A 20,475-nucleotide genomic window follows, 5' to 3' on the forward strand; every position below is an offset into this window, starting at 1 on the left:
TTTTACTTCTTTATTTTCTTTACTGTTTTTGTTTTTCCATGTAATTTTGGAAATATATGCAAGGCCATTCAAAGTTCATTGTAAAAAACATGGATATTAAAACAGCTCATGGCCAAACTGCTGTGAATAAATCACGCACGCTGGTGAGCACTCTCCTCACATACTCACGAAGCTGAAGGAAACAGGCTAGTTGAGTAGCCTGAAGTGAATTTATGGCTGACGAGGCAGCAGTCCCAGCTGCTGCTGAAGAGATGATGTCTCCAACGATCCCTCTCTGTCGAGGATTTGCCCCTTTGCCCTATTTATTTTACCCTAATTTCTAAATTTAAGAATGTTAACTCAAGTCTGTGCATCTTTTAACCCATGTTCCTGATTCCTGCTTATCATCTGTTTCTTCCCTGAATCGTGACTATTTCTAACATTGACCTTGTATCCCGATTTTGACTCATTAATTCAATAAATTGAAACTTGTGTGGTAGATACTGGAATTACAGAGCTTTAAGGTGGCTTCTGATTTAAAGACCCTACTTCTTTTTTTTTTTTTTAAGATTTTATTTATTTATTTGAGAGCGAGAATGAGATAGAGAGAACATGAGAGGGAGGAGGGTCAGAGGGAGAAGCAGACTCCCTGCCGAGCAGGGAGCCCGATGCAGGACTCGATCCCGGGACTCCAGGATCATGACCTGAGCCGAAGGCAGTCGCTTAACCAACTGAGCCACCCAGGCGCCCAAAAGACCCTACTTCTTGAAGTCACAGCTCTATACAGACATACAAAACATGTGATCGTGATATGTGCTGTTGTTTGTTTTTGTTTCCACATATACATACGGGTGAGAATTCACTTCCCACCTAACCCAGAGCGATACCTTTTCAAAGTCATCAACCTAAAAATGACAACAGAAAATGTATTCGTTTCCCTACACCCGCCAAAGAGTAATACTTAAAAACATAAAAAAAGAATATTCATTAGACTTCCAAAATTCCCAAATTTATCTATCTTTAAGGTAAAGAAAATTCAGATTCCTTTTTTTTAAAAAACTGAGGTACCACCGTGGACATGATAATCTATTTATCTCTAATAATCTATAATATATAGGCTCTTTTACATATAATATATAGATTATATTATATATAGTCTCTTATTATGGTGATGATATAAAATATAGAGTAATCGTTACATTTCTACACTATGTTCAGAAGACATAAGGATCCCATACTTTTCATTCTAGATCATATCACTGCTGTTCCCAGTACAAGTAGTATGGAAACCTACACTGCATTTTACCAATAGCAGTGCTTTTGGAGGATGCAGTCCCAGCCCCAGGATACCTGTATCGATAGTAAGAGACCAGCATTCTCTCTCTGACTTCTCCTTCAATCTTTTGGTCGATGACCAGCAGCATAACTCCATATAAGTAGAGTGCTTCACACTATGAAGAGAGGAAGAAGGTGGTCAAACTCACAGGAGTATATGTTCTTTTGGAATGAAGTTGACGAGGGTTAATTAAAAAGAATCACTTTGTTCCCTTTCTTCCTCAAAGCTTTATATTACAAAGAGAATGCAGGTTTCCCCAAAGGGTTCTCACCTTCTGTATAGAATGGGCTTTGAAAAGTATATGTGAAATAAATTTAAATTGCAGTGATTACCTTTCAGGTGGCCTATTTTTGATATTTGGCTTGGGACCCCAAATGGAGTTCCTCTAAATCCTTTACTTATTTAACATTTCTTAAACGATTATTATGTACTAATTTCTAAGGCTAGATGTCTGGGATGTGAAAGATAAGATAGGATTGTTACACTGAGGAAGAAGCTCATAACCTCCACACGATTTCTACTTCACTTGTAATTCTGTTCAGAGTCTACTATGTTCTAAATTCAGATACTGTCCATTGGACGAAGATAACTGTCAGTTTATTTTGCTTCTCTTTAAAGAAGGGTACTTCGCATGTCTTTGGGACTTACAGGAAAAAAAGTGATGCTAAGCTTGACATTCTTGACTTTCTATTTTAAATGGTTACTATTACTTACTAGAAGTTGTTTTCCATCTTCATTGAGAAGCACAGTTTCTAAAGTTTGCTGAATATAAACACCTTCATTGAGATCATCTAGATATCTAGAAATGAAACCCCAGAGCAAGTTATTCATTCTAATGAAAACTTGAACACCTTTGAAGAAGGAATTTAAAGATTTTTAAAAGATAAGGCAAGATACCAGGCATTCTGGCCTTCAAATAGTCTGTGGCCCTTCGTGCTCTTAAGAATGCACTTGTGAGCTGGAAATCATAGTCATTTAGGGCCACAGGTTGCTAATACCGGCTACTCCAAGTAATCCCTAGTCTTGATTTATGAATTACAAATATTTTAGGAGTAATGCTATAAAAACATGGAATAGTTAATTTAAAAGCTGATGAGTAGTGAATTCTTAAGGGCTGAAAGGAAGAGAATACTGTGTAGTTAGGGATAAGAAGGAAGCTATGGTTACCAATGCTATAAAAATAAGTTCCTTTCTCTCCTCATATATAAGATACTAAAATATGGTCATAAACTACAGGATTGAAAGCTATATGACTTAATACAGAAAACAAAGTGATGGTTGCCAGAAGGGAGAGGACTGGGGGGGTGGGGGGGGCAGGCGGTGGGCATGGGCAAAGTGGGTGAAGGGGAGTGGGAGCTACAGGCTTCTAGTTACGGAATGAGTAAGTGGTGGGGATGAAAGGTCCAGCACAGGGAATGTAGCAATGGTAGTGTGACAGCGTTGCATGGGGACAGATGGTGGCTACACTTGCGGTGAGCACAGCATAGAGTTATCAAAACACTAGGCTGTACAACTGATGCTAATGAAACAGTGTGTCAACTATACGTCGATGAAAACAAAAAAGAAAGCAAGCCATATGACTTAGTACAAACCAAGGTTATTATACTACTTCACAAGAGAAGGAAAGTATAATAAAACTCTAAAATACTTAAGATGACTAGTGCCAGAGGAAGGAAAAGACAATTATGCATGGGAGAGGCATGGGAGAGGTGGGGAGATTGTGCAGTAACTCAGAAAGATGCACATTTTCTGGCATGTCCCTTTCCCACTATTTACTATCAGAATAAGCTATTGCTAAATTAATCAATACCTGTTTAAGTCTACAATATATTTATGCACACTTTGAAATGCTAAATAAAATCTGGTCACAATTTCTATGTTGTTTTCACGAAATTCTTCATCTAAATCCTGTAGCTCTGGCTTAGCTTCCAGCTTGCTTTCCCATAATTCTGGACCCTGAGAAGAAAAACACATTTATGTGAAATGGCAATAAAAGCATACCTGTGAGTAACAATTTCTAAATAGTCTTTTAAAAATTTGCTCTTATGCCTTAAAAGGGATATCGAAAATTGAAAGCAGAGCAACAGAAGGTAATGAAGGTAACAGAAGCCTAGATGCAAAATCCCTTTGGAAGAAATGAATTTGAACTCTAACCATGATTAGCATGCTTTTAAGTGTGGGGTACTTTGTTGTGAAATACATTACACCAAAGTTATCTTTTTAAAAGTTTGAATATATTATGTTAGGGCTTCCACACAATACATTTATATTATTTTCAAGTTAGTTCGTTGATACTAAATTTGGTTTAAAACCTTTCCTCTTTTAACTCTTTCTCCATAATTACTTCACCCTTCAGCGTCTCATGGTTCCCAGAGAAAGCATGCTTTTATAGACAATACAGTGGTAAAAATGCTATGGAGGAGGATTACCTTAAAATAGCTGAAATCAAATATGATATCTCCATATTTCTGTTGATCGACTCGGTCTCTGTACCTGAACACAGCAGGAATAAACTCAGAAAGCCTCAAAAGTTCAGCAATGATGGCGTTGCCACAGGAAACAATCCTTAGGATTGCCTGGCCACAGAGGTTGTTCTCAGCTAGAAAGTCCAACATGGTGAGGATGCTGTACTATACTCAATGCCTGGGCAGCAGGAATGTTTCACTGGCTTCAGAGCTGGGGTCTGTAAATCATTAGATGAAACCAGGTCTGCTGACAGATTGGCTGCTCCATTAAAGAACCTGTAGCCCGAAAGAAAAGTATAAAAATCTCTACTTTAAAGGGAGTACATGTAACATATATATAAGATTTTTCTCCCAAGCTCACTTAAAAAAAATTAAAACAAGTAACGAGGGGCGCCTGGGTGGCTCAGTCAGTTAAGTGTCTGCCTTCGGCTCAGGTCATGATCTCAGGGGCTCCCTGATCAGCGGGGAGTCTGCTTCTCCCTCTCCCTTCCCCACCCCAGCTCGTGCTCTCTCGCTCACTCTCTCTCTCAAATAAATAAAAAATCTTAAAAAAAAAAAGGAACAAACAATGAGTTCCAATATGAGGGGAGGGCATTTATCCTCCACTCTTCTACTTTTCCATGTCGAGGGACTTTGCTAAATGAACACTCTTGGCCTCTTTTTCGATCCTTTAGCCACTTCTCCCCATGAGAAAAGACCTGATATAGCTGATCCCTGAGCTTGGGAGGATCCAGTGAGCATGTGTGCTTAAATGTGCCCTAAATTGGGCACTGATTATTAAGTTTTCCTTACAGGAGTTGTTTTACCTTTGCTAACACTTGTTTTACCTTCGGAAAAAGAGAACTATGTCTTCAAATTCATTAGAATTAGGCGAGGGAACAACCTTTAAAAAATGTGTTTCTCAGGGCGCCTGGGTGGCTCAGTCGTTAAGTGTCTGCCTTCGGCTCAGGTCATGATCCCAGGGTCCTGGGATCGAGCCCCGCATTGGGCTCCTGCTCAGCGGGAAACCTGCTTCTCCCTCTCCCACTCCCCGGGCTTGTGTTCCCTCTCTGTCTCTCTCTCTGTCAAATAAATAAATAAAATCTTTAAAAAATAAATAAATAAAAATAAAAATGTGTTTCTCATATGTCAGGTATAGGAGGCTGTTGTTATCAAGGCTAATACATGCCTGAGAAATACTACTAAGTGACTCTAAGGACAAATATTTCATGCTAAGCTATGGAGAAGTTTTGATTAGAAAGGTGTCTTGAAATGGTATCATTAAAACTTATGAAAGTAAGTTTCACACCTAGCAAAATTTAGAGTAAAACTGCAACAACTATGTCCTCATTCAAGGAACAAACCAAGAATGAGTCAGAAGTTGATTTCACCAAATTGTGACTTTGATAATACAGTAGCTTGTACTTCACAGTTGACTTTCATAGCACGATCTTAGAAAAAGGTAATTTTTGCAAAAAATGTTCAAGGCAGCATTCATTTCCCCAACAGCTTCTTCCAACTCTTTTTCAAATCATTATCTTTGGAAGTGTTAATTTTGTCATCATCTTTCTTGTATTTCTCTCTAATTGTTAATTTAGCTAGGTCATCGTGGTCAACTTCATGGAAGCCTGAATTATTTTTCAACTTCATGAAGGCCTGTGTACTTCCCAAGATTTGCACTTGCATTTCGCACTGGTACTGTATTCTATCAACATGACATTAACATTGAGAAGACTGACCAACAAAATAAGAATTCAACCTAACAGACCCTTTAGGACACGAATATCTGAATAAGAACTAATCTTACACATGGTCAACTCATTAAAATTTTTATGTCAATGCCAACTTTTATGTTCATATGTAATCTTCTAGCTGCAGAGACTCAAATAGTGAATGATGAAATAATGAGGACTTCGCCACACACAAAACCAGAATGTGGAAAGACTTTTGACAGGAGAGGGCCTCCTTTGCAGCCCAAGAAAACATTACCCAACCCTTGTCTCATCTGTTCAAAGTTCGCTCATGTTAAGCTACCTATATAGTTATCTAGTACATGAAAGCTTTGTATAACCCTTAAAGGTTTTCTTTTTTTCCTTCTGTAAGTCTCTTATTATTGATTCAATACTTTAAAATGTCTTAATTTACCAGGATGCTGTTGACTCTCCAACAAGAATTTCCTCCCTCCTTTTCCTTTCTTCCTATAGAGGAGGAAACAAGCCGATCCTTATTTTCCCACCGCCCCTGAAGCTAGGTTAGACATGTGACTCAATTTTGACCAATGAGATGTAAGAGGAAGTCTATGGTAGACCTTAATGGGAAATGTATTCTTTTTCCTCTTGCTACAAGGAGAGAAGCATATGAAGAGAAATTTTTCTCTCTTTCCTCTGGCTATCCCTCTCCTTCTTGCCTTTGAATGTGGTCCAATGAACAGGTCTTGCCTGACATACAAGGTGACAAACCTAAAAGAAAAAAAGCCAAAAATCTGCAGATTGTGGTTTGGAAGGAGAGAAAGAATCTAAATTCTGGTTGATGTTATTGACTCACTAATTCAACTGTGGCACTCCTTACCTCTGTAATCCTTGTAAAATGAACTATGTTTTGTCTGCTGCTAGTTGGCTTTTGGATTCTTTACAGGTGGAAGCATTCCTGTTAATATAGATTCATTCATTCAACAAATATGTACCCAGTGCCTACTGTATGTCAAGCACTGTTTTAGGACCTGAGGATACTGCAGAACAAAACTAAGTTCTTGCTCTCATAAAGCCTGCATACTATTAGGAGTGGGGAACAGATAATAAATAAATGCATTATATATCAGGCTGTGATCATTGCTGTGAAGAAAAAGCATGATAAAGAGATGGAGTGTGTGTGTGTGCTGTTTTACATAGTTTGTGAAAGCCTCTCTGATAAGATATTTGAGCAGGGACCAGAGGAAGTGAGGAAGCAAGCAGTAAGGGTATTTGAGCGTGGTTAGCAGCCTCTAGGACAGTCCCTGATGACCTCCATCTCCTTGTTCATGCCCTGTGTGGGCCCCTTTCCTTGAGTGTGACTTACTGACTCCTAAGGAACAGAATAAGGTAGATGTGAAAGATATGACTTCTGAGATTAGATCACAAAAAAATGGTGACTTTTGACTGGGGCACCCTCCCTAGCTTGTTTGTTCTGGAAGAAGGAAGCTGTCATGTTGTGAGAGAGCCCTGTGACGAGGGAGTGAGAAGCCTGTCAACAACCACTTGAATGAGCTTGAAAATGGATCCCCGCCAACCCCAGTTGAGCCTTCAGATAAGACGACAGCTTCTATTCACAGCCAGACTACAACATCCCAAGAGCCCCTGAGCCAAAGGCACTTAGCTAAGCCACATTATGGATTCCTGACCACAGAAACTATAAGCCAATAGATGGTTGTTGTTTTTTTTTTTTTTTGTCTTAAGCCACTAGGTCTTGGGGTAGTTTGTTATTTTACAATCGATAATGATCTGGGAGAAGGGCATTCGGGCAGGGTTTACAAGTAAATGCAAAAGCCCTAGGGCAGCAGTGTGCTAAATGTGCTTAAGGAATAGGCAAGTGGCTGATGCAGATAATTTAATTTTTTTTGAGTAAACTCTACCCCCAACGTGGGGCTCAAACTCACCCTGAGATCAACAGCCACATGTTCTACTATCTGAGCCAGCCAGGCACCCCAATTTCATTCCACTTTTTGCATTGAAATGGTCTGGCTGGGAAAATGAGACAAGAGAAGGGGGAAAATAATGGCAAATGGGAAAAAAAAAAAAGTCACTGAAGTCCTCTGAAGACACAGGTCTAAGCAGGATGAAACTCCAGACACAACTGTAAGGCAAGCAAACTATGTTTAACGGGTGTAAACTGCTACCAGATTTTGGATCCCAATATAGGATAGACAGTGCGACCAGGGAAAATATCTTAAAGCAAAACAACATTACCTGCCTTCTTCCCCCCCCCCCCCCCCCAAAAAAAAGGATGAACAGATACACTCAGCACCTGCATGCAGACAGTCAGGTTAGCTTAGGCCTGGGATAATGACATAAGTCAAGACTTTTGTGTGTTTACCTCTTATTTTAATCCTTAAATCCCTACACTGTAGGCAACATTTAAAATATTATTTGGTTAGAGTATTTGGTAGATACCCCATTGTTGGTTGAAAAACTTGCCCTAAAGAACAGAACCTAAGAACCAACATTAAAAATGTTTAATCATGTTGCAGTGATCTCAGAATTCGGTGGCTTTATAGAAGGTGCTAAGACTTAGTTGAAATTTAAAAAAATCACTCTAGAATGAGGTGCAGATAAACACTGTAGAAGAACCTAAATTAAATCTTCCATTTAGTGGTTCTCTTGGTGCTAGAGATGAAGAAAATTCACGAAGACCAGTTTTTCTCAATATAGATGGTATTACTACCAGGCATGAAATGAAACTAGAGATCCCACTCAATTTCCCACTTTTCTTCTACAGGCACCCCAAAAAGTAGCTGTAGCTTATTTTAAAGAATTTGTTATGGAACATTGGTTTTCAGTTTGGAAAATAACCCTAGACAAAAGACAACATGTTTCAAGAATGCAGCATGGCATCATCATACCAATTACCCAATAAGTACAGAATCTGAAGGAAATTAAATTGTCCTGGGACAAACCACTGTGTGCCCTACTCAAGAGGACAAAAGAAGACAGGTCTATTTTTATCCTTTCATAAAACCTCAGTTCCATAAGAGAAGCACTGGTCTCCACTTATCCATTATCAGGAACAAAACGTAATGGTTGTTGATCAAGGTAAAAGTGACTGACAACTCTTTTCCAGAAAAGTTCTGAAACAAGCCTGATCACTCTAGTCCCATTCATAAATCCCGGAAAAGACAGGAGAGGGAAAAACGGAAGGTGTTTCTGGTTGTGGGCAGGGGCAGTAAGACCTCTCCCTCCCTTCTCATGACCCCATCTCCTATGTTGGAGGAAACTCATTCCAACTATGTTGGAATCAGGAGATCCGGCTCCATTACGGGCTCTGAGACCTGGTTTATGTTTTCAACCATGCCCATAAACCAGTCAGGACCCTCGGAACTGTTTTCCTAAATGCAAAGAACTTCGGCACCAGCATGACATAGGTGAGGGAATTAAGGTGCACAGAGGAACAATGACTTGCTCAAACTCACAGCCGAAGGCAGAACTAGAATTCAAACCCGGGTCCATCAGACTCTAAAAGCCCTCGCCAAACGCTCCGTTCTCTCGAGAGTAAATGGAGGAATAACACTGTCTACCCAGCACGGCTCCTGGAAACGTGGAACGATCAGATGAGGGCCAAGCAGCTGAGCATCATTTCCCAAAGCGCCCAGACAGCGTGGAAAATCATTTCCACCTAACTGGAGATGGAGAGCCTGGACCGCAGCCCCGCCGCTGGAGGGCCCTCAGTTCGCCAAGCCGGGCTCCCCCTCCAGACCGCACCCCACGCCACAGACGCCCCTTCGGCCCGCGCGGCCCGGCCCGGGGCTGGGGAGGGGCAGAGGGACGGACGGAGAGCGCATCCCGCCCCTACTCACCTGTCACCCGGGCCGCGCCACGGCGCACGTGTGGGGCCGGCGATCGCGGGCGAGGTCGGCACCCGGGTCCCCACCCCTTCCTCTCCGCACCGGTGCCCCCTCTATCCGCAGCCCCCGATCGGCAGCCGGCGGGACCCCAGCTTCCGCCTCTGGCTCTCCTGGCGGTCACATGACCAGAGGGGCGGAGAGCGGGGCGGGGCGTCACGTGACCGCTGGCGGGCGACGGCTGATGACGCCCGAGCCCGCGCTCGCAGTTTCAGCGACTGGGGAAGGGAGTTGAGGAAGGAGTTGGGGTCCGGGTGTGGGCAGTCCGGGTGCAGCCAGACCGAGCTGGGTCGGGCATCCAGGTAAGGCGGCAGCGGGGGGTGGCGACGGCGAGGGTGGCGGGAGGGGTCGCCTCCCTCTCGGACGCTCCGCGGGTGCCTGAGCTGGGGTCTGTCCGCCTGGGCTGTGGTCCTGGCTCTTTGCACGTCGAGCAGTGAGGCTCGGGCAGGCTGCCTCCCTCCCTGAGACGCCATCTCTCCATCCTTCGACCCGAGTGGGGGAAAGTTCACGAGTTCTTGATGCAGATTAATCTGGTTTGAGCTGTCTTTAAAAGCAGGGCCTCGGACAGGTCGTTCAAATAAGCTCTCTGGGCCTCAGTTTTCCTTTTGTCTTCTATAAATGGTTGTGAACCTTCGCGATAGTGAGAATGAAGCGCCAGGGCAGCAGTTTATGCGCAGTGTAGGGGACCTCGGAAAGGTGGTTGCTGCTTTTGTTGTGACTCTCCTCAGTTCTTTATTGATCGCCTGTTTGGCATGAGGAACGGTTTTCTGTGCTGTGGAACATGTCGGAGTTGTAGTTTAAGCTGCTCGCAGGGGGAAGGAGTGACAGCCATGTGAACAAATAGTTGTGATGATCGTACTGAGTTTTATAAAGAAGTGTATGTGTATTTGAGGGAGAGAGGGGGGTCGTACTAGCATGAGGGAGGGGACAAGCAATTGCTTGTACGGATCAGAGAAGGTTTCATAAAGAAAGATGTATCCTTGCATCTTGAAGAAGGAGATACAGCTCTGCGTGGACTCGTACAGGCCCCCGTGATTTGAAGGAGATTCAGCATAATGTCTATAAATTGTTTGCTCTTTGCCTCCCACTGTCCTCTGCAGAAAGATGAGAGAGGGAAACAGTAATAACTGGTCCTGCCTGAAGCCAGTCTTAGCCCTGCTGGGGTCTGAGTATGTGTGTCTTTCTGCTTCCCCCATTCATAAGTTGAAATGCTAGTACCAGTGTGATGGCATTAGGAAGTGGGGTGTTTGAGAGGCGCTTAGGTCATGAGGGTGGAGCCCTCTTGAATGGAATTAGTGCCTTTATAGAAGAGGCTCCTGAGAGCTCCCTTGCACCTTCTACTGGGTGAAGACAGAGTGAGAAGGCACAGGGCCTATGAACCAGGAAGAGGGCCTTCACCAGAACTTGACCCTGCTGGCACCTTGGTCTTGGACTTCGCAGCCTCCAGAACTGTTGTGAGATAAATTTCTCTTGTTTATAAGCTACCCAATCTGGTATTTTGTTACAGCGGCCAGAATGGCCTAAGACAAGGCCTGTTAGGGGAGGCAAGATAACATGCTTGGGAAAAACTCAGGAAACCTTGTTTTAAACTTTTTTGGAAACCATAGATAGGTACAGGGAACAAAGAGATTATTGTTATTGGGGAAGGCTCTAAGAGGAGGTTGATTTAAACCAAGGTTTCTCAACAACTGCATGATTGACAATTTGGGCCAGATGATGCTTTGCGGAAGGAGGTGTCCTGTGAATTATGAACTTAGCTGTACTTAGTAGGAGAAAGAGGGAAAAGTGCGTCTACTCCATGTAGTCCCTTTGCTTCTCAATCTGAATCTTTTCCCTGGAAATACTCCAGAATTACAGAAGGAAGGTTTTTCCCGAGGTCTCTGCAAATGTAGAATTTCGTTAGAGTAGTGTGAATTTTGCATGCACATAATAAGGATAGCTACTATGTGGTAGACATTCTCCACTTAGCTTGGATTATATTATTCCTTATATGCATTGTTTGTTTTGTCAGCTCCATCTGCTATTAAAAAATAGTGTAGACTGGAGGCTTAAACAACAGAAATTTATTTGCACAGTTTTGGAGACTAGAAGTCAGAGATTGGGGTGCTAGCATGGTTGGATACTGATAAGCGCTGTCTTTCTGGCTCTCAGTCAGCCCCCTTCTTGCTATGTCCTCACTTGGTGGAGAGAGAGAACTGCGGTGTCTCTTCCTCTTCTAATAAGGACACTAATCTCTTCCTGAGGGCTCTACCCTCAGGGCATCTAAACCTAATTATCTCCCAAAAGGCCTGGTCTCCAAATACCATCACAATGGGGGTCAGGCTCTCAACATAAAATTTGGGGGCAGATGCAGTTATCTCAGTGTTCTCCATGCCTGTTTGATTCTAAGAATCACCTGGGGCAATTCATAAAAATACGGGTTTCCTCGTAGTGTCCACCAGGGACTCTGGTTCAATAGGTCTGAGATAGTACCTATATATAAATCTATATTTTTAATAAGATTTCAACGATTCTTAAGATCAGACAAGTTTTAGAAAACTGTAACATTTAATTTACCTTCAATGATGCTGTGAGATAGTTACTTCCTTTTTACACGAGAGCAGATTGAAGATAGAGAAGGCAAGCAACTTAACCAGGGTTGTGCAATTTTAAATGGCATGGGGGGGACAGAATTTCCAGGCATCTTTGTCCAGTGTCCATTCTCTCAAGCACTACTCCGTATTTTTGCTTATAGTGTTATAATGATGAAGTTGATGTTAAAATTTGCTTCCACTTTTAAAGATTTATGTGCTGGGCATTATTCTGAGTGTTTTATTGTATGCTTTATCTCATTCAGTTCTCACAGTAATCCTTGAGGTTGGCACTGGATGATTCCAATTTTAGGAAGGGAAAAATGAAACACTAAGAGGTTAAATAATTTGCCTGAAGTCATTCAGTTACGTGACAAAAAGACACAAAAGTGATGTGTCTTTGTGTGATTTTGTTTATTCTGTCTAGTGTTCTTTAAGCTTTATGGATTTGTGGGCCTGTAGTTTTGATTAAACTTAGAAAAATTTCTGCCACTATTTTTTTTTTTTTTTAATTTATTTTGAGAGAGAGAGCGTGTGTGCTTTGAACTCAGATAGTCTGGTTCTAGAAGCTGTATGCTTGACCCTTACTCCATATCGCCCCCGTATTTTACTCTATAATGTAGAGAAATTCTGCTTTTACTGACAGAGTCTGGGATCTAACCAAGTCTGTAAATCTGTTAGAATCCAGAGGACTGTCAGGAATATATACAATATCTATATATAATATATGTTTTTTTATTTATATTTATATATTTATAGTTTTCAGAATTCAGTATGCATATATGTCAGGTAAGTTAAAAAACTACAGGTTTCGAAGTTCTCCTTATTAAACTATTTTATTATTACCATTTTCAGTTTTTAGAAAAATGCATCATACAAGTAGTCTACTTTTTCTAACCCCTTTATGTTTTAGGTTTTTAAGAACTGTGTTGTTGTTGAATTCTTCAGAGAACCAAGGAATGTTTTGAAAGAGGGTATTCTCCCTCCTTTGAAAAATGCAGACACTTAGCTTCCCTGTGTATTGAGTGCATCTGTGTTTGGTGGCCCAGATAACAGCACAATGCTTTGGTGTCCCCTCCAGGGATACAGAATGTATATAATAGTGTGGCACTTGTGGGCTATTAGATACTCATATGGATGTGTATAGCAGTGTTATTTTCCTATGCAGTTATTATTCTGACTCCTAAATATTATTTCATTGTGTTTGAAAACTTAGGTAATAATTTCAAGATGCCCGGACGTTCCAGTTCCAGTTCAGGTTCAACTGGTTTTATATCCTTCAGTGGTATAGAATCTGCTCTCTCCTCTTTGAAAAACTTCCAGTCCTGTATCAGCTCTGGAATGGACACAGCTTCTGGTGTTGCCTTGGATCTCGTGGAAACTCAGAGTAAGTAACAATTAAAACTTAATTCTTTTGTGTCTACTTTGGGATAACCCTGTATGGAGGCATTACTCTAGGGATGTGAGATACTGCTGACCTTTCAGGTGTTCTTGGGATAGTCATTTCATCCCTCTGGGCATCGGTTTTCTCATCTTTGTTCTACATATACCACAAAACGATGTACTGAGGATGAAATGAGCTTGACTCATTCGTGTGTCTTCAGATGGTTACGTGCCAGTAGAAACTGCACTGGAGACTTACAGGCTGAAACATGAAGGTTCCTGATCTCAAGGAGCATACAATCTAAAGTATGTGACATTTGTGAACTGTGAACTGTAAGGTATGCAAATGCATTAATATAAAGTTATAATAAAGTCATTTTGCAATAGTCTAACTCTGTTCATTCTTGATTACTTGGTAGACAGACGAAGCTTATGCTAGGGATATGGGCAAAGGAAGGCCTCTTCTAAAATAGAAGAATTCAGCTTTGATGAACTTTATCAACATTTTTCGATCAGAAGACTTGGAAAACTGTTAATTTGCTTTCTTTGGATTAGGGTTGTTTTTATTTTATATTATATGGAGGCAGGGGAGCAACAGTATTTTTGTGTCGTTTTTAATATCACTGGTTTTCAACGATTTGATTGTGATGTGTCTGTGTGATTTTGTTTATTCTGTCTGGTGTTCTTTAAGCTTTATGGATTTGTGGGCTTGTAGTTTGATCAAATTTAGAAAAATTTCTGCCACTATTTCTTTTTCCTTTTTTTTTAAATTTATTTTGAGAGAGAGAGAGAGACAGTGCATGTGCAAGCAGGGGGAGGGGTAGAGGGAGAGCGAGAATCTCAAGCAGACTCCATGCTGAGCGCAGAGCCCTACCCAGGGCTCGATCCCATGAACCTAGGATCATGACCTGAGCCAAAATCAAGAGTCGGATACTTAACTGACTGAGGCACCTAGGCGCTCCTGCCACTATTTCTTCAGATAGTTTTTTCGTCCCTCTTCTTGTGAGACTCTAATTATATGTGTGTTAGACAGCTTGATAATGTCCTATAAGTCATGAGGCTTGGTTGATTTTTTTTCCGGGTCTTTTTTTTCTGCCTGGCTTTAGTTTTAATAGTGTCTGTTGCTATGTCTTCAGGTTCATTGGTCTTGTCTTCTGCAGTCTCTGTTGTTAATTTTGTGCAATGAATTTTAAACTTCAGATACTGGATTTTTCAACTCGACATAAAAAATTAAATGGAATCTTCTGTCTTCTATTTCTCTTCATTATGTTCAGGTTTTCCTCTGTATTCTTGAGTATATGGAGCCTATTTATAATAGTTGTTTTAATATCCTTGTCTGCTAATTCTGTCATTCCTGTCGCTGCTTCTTCACATGGACATTGTGTGTATTATGTTGTTGAGTGTTTGGATTTTGTTGTCTTCCAATCAAGAATTATGGCATTTGTTTTGGCAGGCATCAAAGTAATTTGTGGATTAGGCTAATCCTTTCCAGGCTTGTTGTTAAACTTTGTTAGTGCAGGTCAAGTTAGTGTCAATTTATTTTAGGGCCAATTCAGCCTGGTTACAAAGCTTGGCCTTTCTGCATCTCTGTCTATTGCCCAGAGGGTTCTGTGAGATAGCCCTAGTGTGGGTGGAATTCGAAAGTCTCCTGGTGCTGGGTGAATCCTGGGAATTGTTCACTTTATAGCTCCCAGCAAGTGTTTCTCAGCGGTTTAGGATTGAGGAGATCTCTGCAGATCCCTAGAGTACTGTCTCTGCGTAGCCCCCTCCTGGTGCTCTGTCTTGAAAACCTCTGATGTCTTAGCTTCCCCGAACTCCAGTCTCTCTCTCCTGGTCCTTCAAGACTTTCGTTCTCTGCTTGGCTTCTTCCTCCTTTGTGCAGGGAGGCAGGCGACTGCAGGACTTACCTGACTTGTTTGTCCCTTTCTGTGGGGCTCACGGTTCTGCTCTGCCTGTGGTCCCGCTGTCTGAGAGCAGCGGTCTCATATATTTTGTCCAGCTTTCTAGTCCTCACTGCAGGACAGCCAGTTCCATACCAGTTGTTCATTTGTGGCCAGCAGCAGAAGTCACCCATAATTTTTAGTGGGTAACCTCGCAGGTTCTTAACCCTCCCCAGCCTGATCTGTAGTCTATTTTTGGATCTTTGGTAGGTGACCTGGATAAAGGTCATAATAAAATCTTCAACCATAAGAAAGAACAGCTGGAGTATAAACCAGTTGACTGTGTTGTTGGACAGCAGTGAATGGATTGGGAGAAATTAAAGTGCAGAAGAGCATGTGGGAAAGTCCATGAATCATCTTCATAGCAGAACGATTCCCTTTTCCTCTTAGCCTTATAAGATTAGCACCCTTTCTGTTTACCTTTTGGGTTCCCCAATTTCATCACAAATTAAAATGAGGTTTGTTGGAAGAGGTGGTAGTGATCACTTAGGTATCATTTTCTCACTTTGTACTGTATATCTCTTGTTGCTATATTATTAAATTGTTGGTAAAGGGGATTCTTGTTCCCAAGCACTTGGAAGGGGTGACGTGTATTGTTTTGGTATATTCCTATACCAGGTTGCTGTCCCTATTCAACTTCTAGCTCATTTGAAATGATCACTTTTCCCTGTGTTATGTTATAGTGTGTGGTGTCCAAGCAATAGACTCTTACTGCCACCATGTCTATTTTTTTTTCTAAATGTGTTGGTATTCTGGGAATACTTTCTTATTTACCTAATAGTAAAATGAAATTTGTTGCATTAGGAGATTTTTCAAGTAGCTGGGGCTTATTTTTCAGATTTTTAAATTTATCATATACTTTTCTGCTTTCTGAGGCAGAAGTACTGACTTAATTTACCAAAATTGTTGTTGTAATTATCATCTTTAAGCAATTAAATTTTCAGAAGCCCTTTAAGTTTAGTTAAATAAAATTGAGGAATGGCCCTGTTCTAAAATGTTAATGTACCTCCTGTTGTGGCCTCTTCTTATGCCTCCATGCCAGTAAAGGAAGGTTTGAAAAGAACAGGGTTTGTTTTTTTTAAGATTTAAAAAAAAATTTTTTTAATTTTTTATTAGAGAGAGAGAGCACAAGCAGGGGGAGTGGCAGGCAGAGGGAGAGGGAGAAGCAGGCTACCTGCTGAGCAGGGAGCCCGACGTGGGGCTCGATCCCAGGACCCTGGGATCATGACCTGAGCCGAAGGCAGACGCTTAACCGTCTGAGCCACCCAGGCGCCCCGGAAAAGAACAGTTTTTCAGAAACTCATCCTATTGAGGGCAATTGCTCTTAAAAGGTTAGAATTAAATAGTTCGTCTCTGTATATTTAAAGTAATATTTTTAAAGTACAAAATCAAAAGTAATCAATAGAGCCAAGTCTTTGAACTTCCTTTATATACTTATGCCACTTGTATTCATGTCTGTGATGTTACCTGTCATACTAGAGGCTTGGGTTTGCAAGGCTAGCTTTTCAGAGTTGATTTTTTCCCCTCCTAAGTGATAGGTTTGCAGTTTGAGCCACAGGATAAGGGATGGCACTTAATTGTGATGATGTGGAAGTGGCCATACTGATCTCTTGATTCAGTTTTTTTTTTTACTTCAAATATGTAACTCTTTAATTTTGAGTAAATAGATACTTATTAAAATTCAGAGTTTTTTTTTTTTCAAAGAAAGGCATACTATAAAGCTGAATTTAAAGATTTAATTATTTGTTTGAGGGGGGAGGGGTAGAGGGAAAGAAGAAGCAGGCTCCTCACTGAGCTGGGAGACGGATGCGGGGCTCAATCCCAGGACCCTGAGATCATGACCTGAGCTGAAGGCAGACACTTAATGGACTGAGCCACCCAGGCGGCCCTATAAAGCTGAATTTAAAGAAATGCAAACTTGTAGATAGATTATGGGACTGCTCTTACTGAACCCTAGGTGTTTTAAGTTCCTTTTGGATAAACAAGTTCTCCTCTAAGACCTAAGTAGAAAAGAAACAGTTTAGCAAGGCTTCATCAGATCTGCTTTTCTCCTGATTATTTTGTAACATAATTGCACAGAGCAGATATATACAGTGGACTTTTCTGTGGCATCTATTTTCATTAGGGTAGATGATTCTTAATTTAAAAAATCACCAATATTCAGGGCGCCTGGGTGGCTCAGTTGGTTGAGCATCCAACTCTTGATCTCGTCTCAGGTCATGATCTCGGGTCTTGGGATCCAGCCCCATGCCAGGCTCTGCACTCAGTGGGGAGTCTGCTTGAGGATTGTCTCTCTCCCTCTCCCCCTCTTCCATCTTGTGTGTGTGCTCTCCCTCTCTCTCTCTCTGTCTCAAATAAATAAATAAATAATAAATGTTTAAAAAAAGAAATATCTTGGGGTGCCTAGGTGGCTCAGTCGGTTGAGTGTCTGCCTTTGGCTCAGGTCATGATTCCAGATTCCAGGGTCCTGGGATCGAGTCCCACATTGGGCTGCAGGGGAGCCTGCTTTTCCCTCTGCTCGTATGCTCTCTGTCTCTCACTTACTCTGTCTCTCAAATAAAGAAATAAAATCTTAAAAAAATTAAAAGAAATCTTTTAAAAATCACCAATATTCTACCTCCTTGGCTTTTCATGTGTTAGATGAACCCCACCCCCACTTAAGATACAGTAACATGCCATATCCTGATATCCTGAAACCAGTTAATCTTTTTCTTTGTTTCATGGAGTCTTTTTGCATTTATATTGTATTTTGCTTTGTTAATGTGTCTGATCTTCCCTTTGAATCTGGTCTCCTGGGGCAGAGACCTCAGAGAGCTCATCTCACATTTTCAGAGGCTTAATGTTCATCAGGTGTTGAATGTATATAAATTAGTTAGTAAGACTCTTCTCCAAATAGATATTTGGATCCACTATATAGAAAATTAAGTTGTTTTCCAAAATTAGAAATTGAGCACTTCTGTTAATTTGTAAGCCTAATTTTTTTAAGACTTTGCATTTAATTTTTGTGTAAGAGCTAATTAATCCCGTGGTTCTCAAACCTGAGGGTGCATCAGAACCACTTAGAGGGCTTGTTAAAACACAGATTGTGGGACCCCACCACCAGAGTTTCAGTAGGTCTGATGAGCCCAAGAATTTGCAATTCTAACAAGTTACCAGGTGATGCTGATGTTAATGCTGCACCACAGCCAGACTTTGAGAACCCTGGTCTAATCCTCATTTCCTTTTTGGCAGGAAACATACACCACTAGGTGGCACCAGAATACTTCTTATGAGGTAGCCATCGGCCTTAGGGACGTTGTTGAATGCAGACTTAGATTGTGCAAAAGGAACAATCACTAAATTGTTGAAATTTGTAGCCTAGAGCCCAAGTTAGTCCATATATCTAAGAACACAAGCACATGTTGACTGCATCAGACCAGAGAAACTATGGGACTATTAAGGTGACATTTTAAGATGAACTTTTCCAGGAATGAGGAATAACCAACCGCATATCTCCACTACCTTCGTTTTCAAATATGCAGGTTACTCATTTTCATTTAATAGTGATAGATGTAGACCCTGTCACAAGGTAGAAATAAACACCGCAGCTTTTTTATTTATTATTCCAAGTTACTGGACCTTGATTTTTGTTGTTGATTACATTTAAAAACTACTCTAAAAAGGCTTACACATTCTGTTCACATAAATAGGTCATTTTGTCCTTCGACTAGAGGGCTAATTGTGTTTGGGACAGTTTTAGGAGGTTAAAAGGTGGGACATGTGCTTTCCCTTTCCTACCGGCTTCCTCGGGTAGAAAGTTGAGTAGTTTCCTTTTTAAGAGCTGGGGCGAGGAAATTCTGGGCAGTTGTTTGCCTTGCCTCACCTCTTGTGGCTGTCATTCTCACCCCATAAATTTCCAACCATCCCAGATTTTCTTTCTTCCACTGACTGTAACAACCTGAAAGTTGGCATGGTTTCTCCGCATGATGGAAAGTGTGGAAATCATTGCTTGCTGTGCTCTCCTGTTTGCTAAGCTCTCCTGTTCACAATGGGATGTCACTTTCTGATACAGTCTGTGAGTCATATTTTAGTTTTTGAAGCAGAATATGTATAGTATCTGAGTACCGTCTGGGTTTCTAGGCTCTTGAGAATAATCTTTCTGTTGATTCTATTTTTTTTATCTTTGGAGCAAAGGCATGAGTTAGGTTTTAGTGACCTAATAGGGTATGTAAATGACTAATACAGAAAAAACTGAGTAGGAATCACTCGATCAGATTTAAAAATTAGACTGGCATTTTATCACGTATCTTTTGATCATTGGAAAGAATTAAGGCTAGTTTAATGTTAGGCAAAGATGACAGCTCAAAGCAGAAGTAGAACAGACTTTAGGATCCATTTTGAAACATCAGTTTCCTTTATAGAAAATAAAATTTTGTCTGGTGGTAAGCCGAAAGGAGCTTTTCTTAGGTTGGTGATTAACCGTTGAAATCAGTTTATTTTAAAGATTTTATTTATTTATTTGAGAGACAGAATGAGAGAGAGCACGAGACGGGGGAGGTCAGAGGGAGAAGCAGACTCCCCTCTGAGCAGGGAGCCCGACACGGGACTCTATCCTGGAACTGCGGGATCATGACCTGAGCCGAAGGCAGATGCTTAACCTACTGAGCCACCCAGGTGCCCCGAAATCAGTTTGGTTATTTTGGAGAGGACTATTTTTTTTATTCAGGCCTATATCTTCTGTCTGTACTTTACAACTGAAATTATATATTTGTGTTTTACATAAATGTAAAGTGTTATTTATATACTGCAGCACTGTCCAATAAAAATATAGTGTGAGCCACATGTGCAATTTAAATTTTTGTTATCCTCGTTACAAAAGGTAAGAGAGATAATTTCATTTTAGTATTATTTTATTTAATCCCATATGTCTAAAATATGATTTCAACATGTAATCAGTATAAAAATTGAGTTATTTTTACTTTTTTTTTTTCTGTACTCAAGTTCAGAATCCTGCAGTCCATCTCAGTCTGACCAGCCACATTTCTTATGCTTAATAGCCTCATGTGGCAGATGGCTGCCAAAATAGGTATCAGAGGAGAGCAAGAATCTGTAAGACTAGTCACATCAACTAGTTTTGCAGGTTTTTAGTAGTTTTGGTGACTATTCACATCAAACCAGTTGGTAAAACGAGATAATACCATTTATTGATTTTTTTTTGTACTTGTCACTCCCCTACCTCTGGTATGATTGGTAT

At 40.9% G+C, this 20,475-nt stretch overlaps 2 protein-coding genes across 6 annotated transcripts in view; one reads left to right on the top strand and one right to left on the bottom strand.

The window, feature by feature from the left end:
• WASHC5 (WASH complex subunit 5) overlaps positions 1–9,454 on the bottom strand; it is a 61,516-nt gene extending 52,062 nt beyond the window's left edge. For 2 of the 3 annotated variants that reach the window (XM_035011913.1, XM_035011915.1), the window contains exons 1-5: positions 9,305–9,454; positions 3,745–4,056; positions 3,126–3,271; positions 2,030–2,114; positions 1,330–1,430 (exon numbers count right to left, since the gene is read on the bottom strand). In XM_035011913.1, the coding sequence (XP_034867804.1) occupies positions 1,330–1,430; positions 2,030–2,114; positions 3,126–3,271; positions 3,745–3,930 (518 nt within the window). In that variant the 5' untranslated portion in view covers positions 3,931–4,056; positions 9,305–9,454. Of the gene's footprint in view, positions 1–1,329; positions 1,431–2,029; positions 2,115–3,125; positions 3,272–3,744; positions 4,179–9,304 lie in introns of those variants that run through there. The other variant, XM_035011914.1, reaches the window with a different exon arrangement.
• An 88-nt stretch (positions 9,455–9,542) lies between these two features.
• Positions 9,543–20,475, top strand: part of NSMCE2 (NSE2 (MMS21) homolog, SMC5-SMC6 complex SUMO ligase) — a 210,216-nt gene continuing 199,283 nt past the window's right edge. The window contains exons 1-2 of one of the 3 annotated variants that reach the window (XM_035011920.1): positions 9,543–9,651; positions 13,136–13,306. In XM_035011920.1, the coding sequence (XP_034867811.1) occupies positions 13,150–13,306 (157 nt within the window). In that variant the 5' untranslated portion in view covers positions 9,543–9,651; positions 13,136–13,149. Of the gene's footprint in view, positions 9,652–13,135; positions 13,307–17,964; positions 19,297–20,475 lie in introns of those variants that run through there. The other 2 variants (XM_035011919.1, XM_035011921.1) reach the window with 2 other exon arrangements.

Source organism: Mirounga leonina, unplaced genomic scaffold, assembly GCF_011800145.1.
Source record: "Mirounga leonina isolate KUSES-001 unplaced genomic scaffold, KU_Mleo_1.0 Mir_165, whole genome shotgun sequence".
NCBI lineage: Eukaryota > Metazoa > Chordata > Mammalia > Carnivora > Phocidae > Mirounga > Mirounga leonina.